General features: G+C 47.0%; 1 protein-coding gene across 2 annotated transcripts; it reads right to left on the bottom strand.

Annotated features, from left to right (window-relative positions):
• Nucleotides 1-309: 309 nt before the first annotated feature.
• ETV2 (ETS variant transcription factor 2) lies at nt 310-12,200 on the bottom strand. Of its 2 annotated transcripts, none has more exons than XM_081920824.1 (8): nt 11,138-12,200; nt 10,222-10,326; nt 6,914-7,093; nt 5,835-5,918; nt 4,376-4,543; nt 2,998-3,189; nt 1,916-2,034; nt 310-991 (listed from the first exon to the last, which is right to left on the bottom strand). In XM_081920824.1, exons 2-8 carry the CDS (start codon nt 10,295-10,297, stop codon nt 806-808), a joined length of 1,005 nt encoding a protein of 334 aa, XP_081776950.1. In that variant the 5' UTR covers nt 10,298-10,326; nt 11,138-12,200; the 3' UTR covers nt 310-805. The 2 variants fall into 2 exon arrangements, with proteins under 2 accessions (XP_081776950.1, XP_081776951.1); XM_081920825.1 differs by having other exon boundaries at nt 10,222-10,306.
• Nucleotides 12,201-13,847: the final 1,647 nt, after the last annotated feature.

Here is a 13,847-nt window from a genome sequence, read left to right as displayed (position 1 = left end):
AAACTGACCAATTAGACTTGTCAATTGCACTGTAATCCCGTGCATGTTAAATGACCAAACACGATGAGGAACTGTAACCGTACTTAGATTCATGGTGCGTGGTTTTTTGAAAAGCTGCTAAAATTTTGCTGCTTCCTTTCAGCCATGGCCCCTGTGACCAACAGAGCTGAGAGATATTTTCACCCACCTAAAAATTACGCTTTGGGTTTGTTCGTTTGTTTTATTTTCATACTACTACGGTACATGGTGCTTTACAAATTCTGGAATGACGGTTCCTCTGCCCCAAGTGGCTTACAATCTAGCCTCTGCATATTATGAATACTGTATGTATAATTGGTAAAATATTCAGCAAATGAGGAAGTGCATGGTTTTTTGGGGATGACGGAGGAGTGGAGGAGAGAGACACCAAGGAATTACATATTCCTCCCACCCTGCTCTATTTTGTTCCAACTAAATGCCCAGGTATTTTCTGCTTCTGACCGAATCTTCGTCTTTGCTTTGTTGTTCCCTTCTCCATGAGTGGGGAGCAAAAAGCGTAAACTACCACTTTGTCAAATAGCAAAACCTGCTGCAATGGACATACCTTTGGCAAACAGACTCTGGCCAGCCTTCAAACAGCAGCAGCAGAAAATGTCCTATTTGCTGAAGCACCAACCTTGTGCCAGCCTTGCTGTCCACTTAGCTCTTAAGCAAAGTCTTAAAGGAGCTGGCGATATCCACACTAGCACCTTGCTCCTTGTTTCCTTCCTGATGTTGGCAGAGGGCAGGCCCAGGGGCTTGACGATGACGACAATACTGGGCCTTTCTAGCTGTGCAATTTCTCAGCTAGTTCACCCATCGGGCCCTGGATGTCGCAGACAAAACGGTACACGTAGCGCTGTCCGCTGGTCTTGTGAATGATGTTCTTGTGATAGTAGTAGCGCAAGCCACGGCTGAGTTTCTCGTAGGTCATGCGGGGTTTGTTCTTCCTCTTGCCCCAGCGCCTCGCCACCTGCCCATAGTTGAGAAAGAAGAATGGGATGGAAGGGAGCCCCCAAGCACTGTGTCAGCATAAAGATCACAAGAGCCAGAGACCTGTTGCATGTTGAGTTTGCAGCTGAACGTGTTGTGCTACAGCAGCCTTGACCAACCTGAACCTTCTAGCTGATTTGGAATACAATTCCATCAACTCTCCAACCAGCACATAGTCTGAAGTAGCTGGAAGGCACCCGGTTGGCAAAAGCCACCTAGTGAGATGATGGCATCTACTTTCCATACAGCTGACAACAGCTGGAGACCCACAGATTGCTCCCCTGTGGTGTAGCAAGGTGGGGGCATAGCTATTTTCTCCTGCTCGAGGGTAGGACTTGAACCAAAGAAAGGAGATTTTGACTAGACGTCAGGAAGAACTTTCTGACAGCAAGAGCTGTTCAGCTGTGGAATGGTCTCCCTCGGGAGGTGGGGGGCTCTCCTTCCTTGAAGGCTTGTAAGCAAAGTTTGGGGGGCTACCTGTCCTGAATGCTTTAACTGAAATTCCTGCATTGCAAGGGGTTGGACTGGATGAGCCTTGGGGTCCCTTCTATGAACCCTATCTCCCATTCCTGTACGATACACAGGTTTTCAAACTGATGTTGATCCTGTTCACACATTTTGATTCTTAAGCATACATCTAAAACCCCGATTTGCACCGCAAAGTTCTTTTCTCCATGCCCCTCTGGTTCCCTGTATTGATGGTTAGGGTTGGTGAGGTTGGCCCCCACCAAGGGGGTGTAAAAATCACACCACTCTGGCTCGGATCCTGCCAGCCCATCCACATGCTCTCCTTGCCAAGGGTTCAAGGGAGCCTTGGTACACCTCTGTTGATGGGAAGGGCATGGGAGGAGCTTTCCCACTTGTGGGTTAAGTGCCACTCCTTCCATTCGCATACGAGCCTCACCTCGTGGGGGTCACAGAGTTTGAACTCCCAGTCGTTCCCCGTCCAACGGATGAAGGCCTGGCAGGAGCCATCTTGGAGCAGTTCCAATAGAAAACGCCACAGCTGGATGGGACCGGAACCTGTCCAGGAAAGAGAAACAAGGAGTTGTTGGTGGTATGAAGGGCTTCAACGGAGCCAGTGCTGTAGCGTGGGTCGCCAGTGCCCCGAGGCAAGGCAAGTATAGCGCCCCCTAATCTGTGATTACTGTCAGGGCTGGGTGGTGGTGATTTTGGTGGGGAAAGGTCTTCCCAGCAGGGAGAGGGAAGTTGGGGAGGGGACAGCATGGCAGCTTGCTTGCTTGCTTGCTTGCTTATTTATTTATTTATTTATTTAATGAAATTTTTACACCGCTTGATTGTTTTAAACCAGTAGCGGCCTGGTTGCTGTCTACTTGTGCCTGCTGGCGTCCCATTGTCGGACCCCGATTTACACAGTGTTTTTCTGGGAATCGTTTGAAGCAGTTTACAAGATTACAAGCATAACAATAAAACGGCCATTAAAAGCTGTTGCTGGAATCACACAGGTAGCAGCACATCAAGCTGAATAAATTGAAGGGAGCAGATTTAAATCTGCTGATTCTGCCCCCCCCCCCCAGGTTTTAGAGTCATGCACAAAAAAAAGCCTTCAGCAATGCAGCAACCTTTTGAAGACCTCTGCAAGCCAAAAGAGGAGGACCTTGACCATGGGTTGGCAAACTAAGGCCCAGGGGCCGGATCCGGCCCAATCGCCTTCTAAATCTGGCCCGCGGACGGTCCGGGAATCAGTGTGTTTTTACATGAGTACAGTAGAATGTGTCCTTTTATTTAAAATGCATCTCTGGGTTATTTGTGGGGCATAGGAATTCGTTCATTTCCCCTCCCAAAATATAGTCCAGCCCCCCCCCCCAAGGTCTGAGGGACAGTGGACCGGCCCCCTGCTGAAAAAGTTTGCTGACCTTGACAGACTTTTCCAATAGTTTGAAAGCTATGGAACAGCCTCCAAAAAGGCCCTGTCTCTGGTTTCTAGTATTGATGGGAAGGGCAGAAATCTTTCCAGACTCTTACCTGTCCGTTCCCTATGGGACAAGTTGGTGACATTGGCCTCTGCCCAGTCCCTCGACTCCTTTTTCCTCTGGGTTCTGACCGGAGGGCCACACCGACATGAATCACATTCCAAGGGGATCGGTTGGCTGAAGACAGCTGGGCCAGATGTCTTTCTCCAATCATGGGATGTCACAACCCCCAATAAATCTTGTTCTAGAGGGGAAATTGTGGAAGAAGAGGACTGTGAGGGTAGACTGGGAAGCATGTGGAAGATGCCTGATAAAGTCATGGAGGTTTGTGAAGGGCTCAACATGGGTTAGGGTTTCTCATGGGTGTAGCCAAGGGGAGAAGGCAGGCAGGAAGCTGCCCCCTTAAATCATTAAAAATCAATACAAATCTGAGGTTCTGCACCCCTAACAAAAGCCTGTCCCCCCCCCCACAACAAAAATCCTGGCTACAGTCATTGTGACTCTACCTTTGGTCCTCCTCTGATTTAGGAATGGGCCATAGCATCTGCTTTGCATGTAGAAGGTCCCAAGTTTACATCTCCAGTTAAATTGATCAGGTAGCAGGTAATAGGGAAGGCATCTACCTGTGATTCTGCGGGAACACTTCCAAATCAGAGTAATATTGGACTAGGTGAAGTGAACCACATTGAACTAGAGAAGCAGTGTGCTTGTATCCAGCTCGATTCAAAGCAGACACGTCAAAATGAATGGAAACTAAATCACATCCATTAATTTCAATGGGTTCTCCTCTGAGTAGGACTAGTCTTGGCTACAATAGCTACCGTGTGTTCTCCTTCCGCTATCAGAATACACTGGTACCTTGGGTTAAGTACTTAATTCGTTCCAGAGGCCCGTACTTAACTTGAAACTGTTCTTAACCTGAAGCACCACTTTAGCTAATGGGGCCTCCCGCTGCGCCACCATCGTGTGATTTCTGTTCTCATCCTGAAGCAAAGTTCTTAACCTGAAGCACTATTTCTGGGTTAGCAGAGTCTGTAACCTGAAGCGTACGTAACCCAAGGTACCACTGTATTACATATCAGTGGTTGCTGGGAATCAAGAGAGGAGAGTGCTTTGTGCTCAGATCCTGCTTTCCGGCTTCCCATCAGCATCTGCTTGGCCATTGAGAAAACAGGATGGGCTACTGGCCGGATCCAGGAGGTCTTCTTTCATCCTTACATTGACACAGACAGTGCAAACTGTTTAATGAGCCTGCAAGATTCTGCTTTCCGTCCTCTGGAATCCTCTGCTTCCACGCTTCTTTCAGAACATACAGACTAGAATTGCCTTGCAGGATCAACCACCTAGTTCAGGATCCCACAATGGCCAGCCAGATGGGTTTCTGAGATGTCCAGTGTCAGTGCATGAAGCCAACAGCCTGGTATGCCTACCTGGCTCTTGCTGTTCCAGTTGACCTCCGAGTAGAGGCTGAGGTGAGGGCCGTTGCTCTTCAGGGGAGCAGCGGCACAGAGGAGAAGACAAGGCCTGAGGCGCAGGGCTAACATACGGGGAGCCTTGCAGACTCGTGGGGCTGCTGTCCTGATAGGCAAGCCTAGAATCTGAAGGCGATTGAAGGAGAAAGAAACATCAACAGGAGGGGCAACCACTTTCTGACCACTTTTCTTACCTCACACCAAGGAGCTCTGGCCCTCCAGGTGTGGCCTCCCAATACTGTTGGCCACTGGCCAGAGTGGATGGGAGTTGCAGGCCAATATCCTCTGGAGGATCCCCATTCCTGTTTTGCACCTACAGCCAGGATCTGGGACAATGTGAAGCAAACATCCCCATAGCATGAAGAAAAACTAACTCCATATACAGTGGTACCTCGGGTTAAGTACTTAATTCGTTCCGGAGGTCCGTTCTTAACCTGAAACTGTTCTTAACCTGAGGTACCACTTTAGCTAATGGGGCCTCCTGCTGCCGCCGTGCAGCCACTGCGCGATTTCTGTTCTCGTCCTGAGGTAAAGTTCTTAACCCAAAGTACTACTTCCAGGTTAGGGGAGTTTGTAACCTGAGGTACAACATACCTGGAAGCATAAAACAAGCTCCCTTGTTGTATGTACCAAGATTTCAGGACTCTGGAAATTTGCCAGGTTCCCTCTTTGTTTGCCCATCTGCCAGCAGATGCCAATGTCCTTTTTTAAAAATAATTTCAAGCCAGCTTTTGAACAGTAATTGCCATCTTACAATCTGCTGAACTCTTAAAGCCTTTGCCTCTTGTTGCCTAAACGTCTGGTCACTGTTGTAATCAATGGGTGACTCTTATGGCACCCTTATTGTTTTGTTGTTTGTTTGTGTGTATGTGTGTGTTTATTACAGTAAGATGCTTTGATTATTTTGTAATGTATAGAAATGAAACATTTGCCCATCTGGTCTGAACCCAGAACCACAGAGGCAGAAATGACTCGAGGCAGAGATAGCTGATGTGGGGTCTGCCAGATATCCCTGGACCAACTCCCATCATCCCTAACCATTGGTCAATGTTTGCTGGTGCTGATAGGAGTTGTAGTTCAACATCTGGAGGGCATCTGGCTCTCCCTGCTCTGATGTGTCCCAAACTTCCTAAAATTGCCTATAGAGCCATCTCTTTCCTCCTGCCTATAACCAGTTGCGGAGCTTCATGCTCCGGCACGGGGGGGGGGGGGGAGAGCAGGCAGGGGCATGGCTGGCACGCATCCCGGGGGGGTGGGACACCGCCTGCAGGGGCATGGGGGCATGGCATGCAGCCTGCGGGGGTGTGGTGCCCTGCGCAGGGGGGAGGCAACCACAATGGCACCCCACCGGGATCGCGCTGCTGGGGGCGGTGTGCTCCCCCGCCCCCCTCTTCCTCCATCAGTGCCTATAACTTACCTCTTTCATACAGTGCACTGTAATCCAAGCAGGTAGAGGAGACCTGTGTCAATTCCATTACCGTATTTGTGTACTCAGGGAAGCCTAGAAAAGAAATGGGATAAATATTAGACTTGTTAGTTGCTTGCTGCTGCCCAAAGGGTCTCCAAGCAACTTACAACATGCGGGCCCCATCTGCAATACACATTTGCAGCGGTATCATACCACTCTGAACAGACATGGCTTCCGACCAATAATTCTGGAAATTGTCATTTGGATGCTGAGAGTTGTTAATAAAGGTAAAGGTACCCCTGCCCGTACGGGCCAGTCTTGACAGACTCTAGGGTTGTGCGCTCATCTCACTCTAGAGGCCAGGAGCCAGTGCTGTCCGCAGACACTTCCGGGTCACGTGGCCAACATGACAAGCTGCATCTGGCGAGCCAGCGCAGCACACGGAATGCCGTCTACCTTCCCGCTGGTAAGCGGTCCCTAGTAAGCAGTCCCTATTTATCTACTTGCACACGGGGGTGCTTTCGAACTGCTAGGTTGGCAGGCGCTGGGACCGAACGACGGGAGCGCACCCCGCCGTGGGGATTCAAACCGCCGACCATGCGATCGGCAAGTCCTAGGCGCTGAGGTTTTACCCACAGCGTCACCCGCGGGCGACCCCTATTCCCTTCAAAGAGCTACAGTTTCCAGAGTTCTCTAGGAAGAAGGATGGGTTGTTAAACCACTCTGGAAATTGTACCTCTGTAAGAGGAACAGAGGGTCTTCTAAGAACTCTCGGCCTCTGTAACAAACTACAGTTCCCAGGATTCTTTAGGAGAAGCCATGCCATATTATTAATATTAATATTAATATTAATATTAATATTAATATTTGTACCCCACCCACCTGACTGGGTTGTCCCAGCCACTCTAGGCGACTTCCAACATATATTTTAAAATGTTTACATGGTATGATACTGCTTTAAATCTATAGTGCAGATGAGGCCTTGGGATCCATCAACATCTGGAAGGTCACAGATTCCCATGCCTTTCCAGTGTGGCTGATGCAAAGATCGGGATACTTTAGTGATCACACCCAGGGATATCATTTACCTTTCAAGCCCGGCGTGTGATGGAACGGCATTTCCTTCTCAAACCCTTCAAGCTCAGCTAGGTAACTCCCACCGGTCCAACTTGGCGGCGGCTGATTCGCCTCATTTTCTGGCAAAAACCAGGAATCTACAGCGCTGAAGTCTTCCTCTTGGAAAACCTTCTTGTAATCTTCCATGAAATCTTGATGCAGGGGAGAAATAAAGAGAAAGAAGTAAGGGCATCAGACTTTCATTTGAAAACACTTTCTTTCGTAGGGCAAGGACGAGGAGGTTGAGACCCTCCCGGTATTCCTGGCCTACAATTCCTATCACTCCTCAGCCATTGGCTGTGCCAGAAGGGGCTTATGGGAGTTGGAGTCCAAAAACATCTGGAGGGCCGCAGGATAAACAGCAGTCGGGGCTGAATACGGCTGCATGAAATGGTACAAGAGTTAAAGCTGGCTTGAAAGAAATGGTGTCTACATTCATCCCAAGGCTACCCCTTAAAGCCAGTATACTGGAAGAAGCAAAGATCACCAGTGCCAAAGCAATGATTCTTCAACATCAACTTCGTTGGACTGGCCATGTTGTGTGGATGCCTGATTATCGTCTTCCAAAGCAACTACTCTATTCCGAACTTAAAAATGGAAAGCGTAATGCTGGTGGTCAATAAAAGAGGTTCAAAGACTCACTCAAGGCAAATCTAAAAAAATGTAGTACAAACACCGACAACTGGGAAACACTGGCCTGTGAGCCTTTACCAAAGGGGTCATGGGCTTTGAAGATGCTCGAACTCAGGACAAAAAGGAGAAACGCCCTAAGAGGAAGGCACGCTTGGCAAACCATCACCATGATCAACTCCCGCACAGAAACATATGTCCCCACTGTGGAAGAATGTGTGGATCCAGAATTGGCCTCCATAGTCACTTACGGACTCACTGTTAAAACCATGTTTATGGAAGACAATCTTACTCGGCTACAAGTGATCGCCGAAGAAGACCCCTAACACACAGGCTTTGCAGATCATTTGCAAGCTTCTATGATGAGAGGCAACAAAAAGACAAAGGAAGCCAACCAGAGTTGCTGGAGCAACTCAGTCTGATGGGCAGGGTATAAATAATAAATTCTTTCTTATTTATTTATTCATTCATTCATTCATTCATTCATTCTATCATCATCATGATCATCTGCAATATACTAGGCTTGTCTGTTCTGACTGGCAGTAGCTCTTTAGGATTTCAGCCAGAAGTCCTTCCCATCATTTGTGAATTCATCCTTTTGAACTTCAGGTGGCAGGGATTGAACCCATGACCTTCTGCAAGCAAAGCATGTGATCTATCACTGAGCTATACATCTCTCCCGAAAATTTCTTAAGATAAAGCCTCCTGCTTTCCCCCTGGCATTGGTGCCTAGAACTGGCAACTGTTTGCTCCACATGCAGTGGCTCTGAGTGATCACCCAGCCACACGGGAACAATGTGTGTACACAAGTGTGTATACCCTGTCACAGGAAGTGAAACCACTTTCAAACTACTCGCTACCACCTCAGAAAATAATAATAATCCCTGGCTCTGCTTTAACGTCTTGTCCTCTGAACGCTTCCATTTGCATTATACAAAGAAGCACCGTTTTAGGATTCTCGTTACCTTGTGCCCTGTGATTTCCTGAATGACGCCCAATACTGTGTTCCAAATACTGTACATTTAATCTCAGTGAATGTCTAGTAGTACATGTTAATAATGCCCACTTAAATTCTTCTACATCTCCATTTATATTAACTTTATAATTTATAAGGGATAAGACGCCACTGATACATAGTTATGCAGACATTTTCTTTAAGGTTGAAACTTCCTAGGAAAAATGTTAAAGAACCTGTTCCATTCTTCTTCTGCTAAAGACACACACACACTTGAAAACTGCTCAGAAGTCATTATGGCATGTAAGTGGTATATAAATTTATTATTATTATTACTTCTACTACCACTAATACCTACCCTAGGGAGCATTATGTGTAACTTTCAATGCTCAGTTTCAACCATTTTGATAATTCATGGCTTGATTGCCAGTGTTGCTTCACTTTTGCATCTTACATTTTTTTTAAAAAATATGTTTGTGTTAGTTTGGCATTAAATTTTGCATTTAAAAAAATCTGCAGGGCTACTGCCGTTGACTTCGAGCATTTTCTTAAGTGATGCTGAAGAGACACGGAATGTGTCATCGTCATCATCATCATTATTATTTATCTGTATGCCACTTCATTTGCAGAGCTCAGGGTGGTTCACAGCATGAAAACACAAGATAAAAACCCAAAACAAAGACAAACCAAACCAATAGCCCCACCCCTACCCACAAACACATTTAAAAAGGCTATAGCATCATGAATTCGATTAATGCAAGATAGAAAGCGAATGGCTCTCTCTATATGTTTTAGCCAATGCATACTTTACATTGGGGAAGGGAGACTGCAGCCTCCCAGCTGTTTGCTGGACTCCAACTCCCATCAGCCCCAGCCAGGATGGCCAAAGGTCAGGGATGATGGGAGTTGCAGTACGACAACAACTGGAAGAGCAAGGGTTGCCCATGGGGAAGGGCAACAGCTCTGCAAAAAAAGCATCTGCTTTGCATGCAGAAGGTGGCTAGTAGGTTGGGCTGGGAAGGTCCCTTGGCTGAAACCCTGCAGGGCTGCTACCAGTCAGTGTAGACAATACTGATCTAGGTGAAAGATGTTGCGTATTTAGCAGGTTAATTGTGCTGCAGAAAGTGTGCTGGTTCAGGAAACAATGAAGAAACGCAAAAATATCTTTTGCTTGGCTTTAATTACAAAAACAAAAACTCCTCTTACATTAACTCTATAGGTATGACCCGTCCATCAACCTATTCACCAGGGGACTGAGAGAGGTACACGCTGCTCTTTATATACTATACCCAATTTCTGACACAGCTTAACTGTACCTGCTCTGCTGCTTCACAGCTGTAAAACTATGTAATGATATTTACTCTGGCCTTTAAAGAGATACACATCTTGTGAAATAATAATGAACCTTAATATTTAAATAAACCATTTAACAGGCCAGTGGTCTGACTCAATATAAGGTATTCATCCTTTACTTTGACATGCCATGGGTGGGAACTGTAGGAATCCCTAAAATGAAAAAGCTGTCCATTTATTCATTTGAGCCATTCTTTTAAAATAAAACACTATAAAGCAACACCCAGTAGCACAATCCTACACACAGGCACTGAGAAGGAAGTCCTACACTCGTTAGTATGGGGCTGCAACCGACATGATTAAGGGCTGAGTGTGGAAGGAATAAAAGGGAGAATCTCTTACCCAACTGTTCCACCTCTGCTCCAGTCGGGACCATTTGCAAGGGGGGCTCCATCCAGCATTGGCGCCAAGGATCCATGTCTGCAATCTATTTAGACCGATTTAGATCTGAATTGAGCAGAATTTTTTATTCTCTTAAGGAAATAAGTATTAAAACTAGGCAAAAGTAAGGCAGATATAATAATAAACAGTTGAAACAACAATAGCAACAAAAAAGTTCATATTCTAACACTCGCAATCAGATTGCAGTAATATTTTTGCTTTCCTTCTTGTTTGTGAATATCTGGACTTACCGTCACAGAATCACAGAATTTCAGAGTCATCTAGTATAACCTGCTGCTCTGTAGGAATCTTTTTTGCCTAATGTGGGGACTGAACCCACAACCCTGAGATTAAGAACCTCGTGCTTTAAGGTTAAAGCATGACAGATGTATTACACTGAACCAAACCACTGATCCATCTTAGCCCACTAAGCGGCAGTGGCCCTCCCTGATCTGGTCAGCAGTGGGTTTCCCAGAGACATGAGGCCCTCTTAACTGCAAATGCCAATTACATTGAACCTGAAACCTGTGGTACGAATGTGCATTGAGCTGCTGCCTCTCTTTCCCTGCTCAGAGGCATCACCTCAGCATTAGTTCGGAATCTGCCTTGTACTGAGTCTGACTGTTGGTCCATTTAGCTCAGCATCCTCCAGGGTTGCTGCTGGACTCCAACTCCCATGATCCACAGCCAGTCAGGGGCAATGCAAGTGAGAGTCCAGCATCACCTGGAAGGTCAGAGATTCCTGGTCCAGCAGCAGCTCTCCAGGGTTTCAGCCAAGGACCTTCCCATCCCTTGCTGGAGATGCTGGGGATCGAACCCAGGACCTTCTGCACATAGAGCATGTGCTTTTTGCCACTGGGCTATGCAGGCTACTCACCCCTTTGCTGCGTTCTAGGATAGCTGACCCAGTACTGCCTGGTGGCGTCTTCCTTGGCTCTTCCTCTTCTTTTCCTTGGACAACGAAATTGGCAAAGGGAGGGTGTGCGTACCTACACAGACCTCTGAGCGGTGGGATCCTGCACCATGCCTTGGGGGGGAAATGCTGCTGGGTGCTTTTCCTTGGCCAGGAAATTCAGAGACTGCTACTGCTGCCCTTTCTCCCTCTCTCTATTAATATCCCCCTACCCTTCCAGTTCCTCTGCCCAGCCATTGGCTGGTTTAGCCGGTTTCGTGACTTTTTTCTAAGTTTATGGGGAGGGGGAGATAGGCGTCTATGTCGTCACAGCCACTGTGTGTGTGTTTGTGTCCGCGTATCACGACTCTGCAGCCCCAGATCAGAAGGCCAGGTGGTCGGATTTCAGAGCTGGGGGGAGGGAGGGGGGAATCGTGAGAGGAAGCAGGAGTGGTGTGTTTATCTCTAGGGACCACGATGCAGCCAGCAGAATCTCCTTGCCAGGCTGTAGAATAGCCCTAATAAATCTCAAAATGAGACACCGCAGCTTCCTCTGAGACCTGTCCTGGGCTGAGAACTATGAGGCTGAGCTCCTCTACCAATTTACCTGGAAATAAGCTAAGGAGGACTTGTTCCTGAACGCCTAGGATTGTGCCATTAAGAAACAACTTTTCCCAGGCTCTAGCCAGGCCATCTAAGGTCACCACCTCCAGAGTGCCACTATTTCGAGGGAGAGATTCAATCACATATTGATCATTTAGGTTTGCACAATGAAATAGCAACGATAGGGCAGGCCCTGAGCATAAAAGCTGCCGTTTAAAACAGCCTTTGCAAATCCTCAGATATACAGTGGTACCTCTGGTTAAGTATTTAATTCGTTCTGGAGGTCTGTTCTTAACCTGAAACTGTTCTTAACCTGAAGCACCACTTTAGCTAATGGGGCCTCCTGCTGCCGCCACGCCGCCACAGCACGATTTCTGTTCTCATCCTGAAACAAAGTTCTTAACCTGAGGTAATATTTCTGGGTTAGCGGAGTCGGTAACCTGAAGCGTATGTAACCTGAAGCGTATGTAACCTGAGGTACCACTGTATGATAATTCACATGTTGCAATCTACACACGCTCTGAGTGGAAATTTCAACAAAGAAGCATCTTATTTTTTCTTTTTGGGGGGAGTTCACAATCTGTGTGAAATGTGTTTATTGCTGTAGTTTAACAACTCTGTATTGATCCTGACAGTGTAAGGGAATCAGCAGCCATTGCTTGACCTTTGGTCGTGATGGAAAATCTTTGTGACCCCAGGAGGCTATGGGGTGGAGTGAAGGGGGAAAAGATGATTTCATGGTTCCTTTCATGGCAGCTGATAAAAATCACTCGTGCTGCCCTGCCTCACAAAAAGGAACACAAAACGTGAGGCTGGGCATGTCTGCTCAGAAGCAGATCCGACAGAGGGATCTGCTCCCAGGTAAGTGGGTAAAAGACTGGAGCCAAGTCAAACACACACATTTTATTTCTAAGGTGGAAAATAGGTGTGTTAAATCAGTAGCGTAGCGTGGGGGGTGCAGGGGGGGCCAGCCGCACCGGGCGCAACATCTGGGGGTTAGGGTTAGGGGGCGCAAATCCACGGGTTAGGGGGTGCAAATTATTTGCCTTGCCCCGGGTGCTGACAACCCACGCTACGCCACTGTGTTAAATTGGTTTGTGAATTGGGATTGCTTTACTCTATAGTAGGGGTGGCTAACCGGGGTCCCCACACATTTTGACATGTTCATACACTCAGGACACATACAAACACACAGCCTCCCTCCCCATCCCACAGGGGGGTTACAACAATATGAAAATACAATATTAAAACCATTTGGAAAGCAAAGAAGAGAATACGTGTACGTGTACGTTTAACAATGTACATAGAATAATGTGCCTTGTTGTGCTGCTTTTATTTCTCCTTTAAAATATTTACTTATTGTTAAATTTAGATCCTGCCTGTTCTGCCAAAGGAGCCCAGAGCAGCAAAGAGCAAGTGATAAAATACTTTTGAAATAAATTGAAATAAAAGATGCAGACCGGGAAAGTTCTCAACTTAAAAGCCTGGTTGGAATAGGAAGGTCTTCTTCAGAAGGGGACAAAAAATATAACAGAGGTGGCACCTGTCTAATATTCAAGGAGCTGGTGCCACAGCACTAAAGGCCTGATTCTGACATTGTGTGGAATGAACCTCCGAGTAAGGGACAATCTGCCAGAAGCCTTCTCCTTCAGAGCTCAGTGATCGATTGAATATATAAGTGGCAAGACGATCCTTCAGGTAAAAGTAAACAGAAAGAACTATACAATCTGAGCGGGGGGCAGGGTGTGTTTAAGAGGCTGGAGAAATTGGTTCATAAGAGTTTGCAAAATCCAGAGTTCAGCAACAAGAACCAAAATGTCTCAGAAACTTGGCGAGCTTTCAAGTTCTCCAGAAGCTTCGTTCATTGGGCAAGAGGCTTTGTGTAACAACTCGCCTGATGAAGCATTCTGGAGAACTCAGTAGCTTGTGACTTTGGGGTTGATCCCCTAATGGTACTGCCCAACTCTGGGTTCTTAAAATGTGCTGGGGACTAAAATGATGTCAGAGTTGGGGAGGGGAGCTTTCCACATGGGGGTGCCGTTGTCATGGAGAAGGCCCCTTCCCCTGCCATTGCTCCTTGCCCCACTTCAAA

This window comes from Podarcis melisellensis (assembly GCF_964234715.1).
Source record: "Podarcis melisellensis genome assembly, chromosome: 8".
Taxonomy (NCBI): domain Eukaryota; kingdom Metazoa; phylum Chordata; class Lepidosauria; order Squamata; family Lacertidae; genus Podarcis; species Podarcis melisellensis.
This window is presented reverse-complemented; position numbering and strand designations above follow the sequence as displayed.

Excerpts from the sequence above, each read along its gene's own strand:
- ETV2 (XM_081920824.1), bottom strand. The coding sequence starts at position 10,297 with ATGGATCCTTGGCGCCAATGCTGGATGGAGCCCCCCTTGCAAATGGTC. Across the intron at positions 7,094-10,221 it reads AGCAGAGGTGGAACAGTTGG|ATTTCATGGAAGATTACAAG; the intron begins GTAAGAGATTCT and ends CCCTGCATCAAG. Across the intron at positions 2,035-2,997 it reads GTCCCATAGGGAACGGACAG|GTTCCGGTCCCATCCAGCTG; the intron begins GTAAGAGTCTGG and ends TTTCCTGGACAG.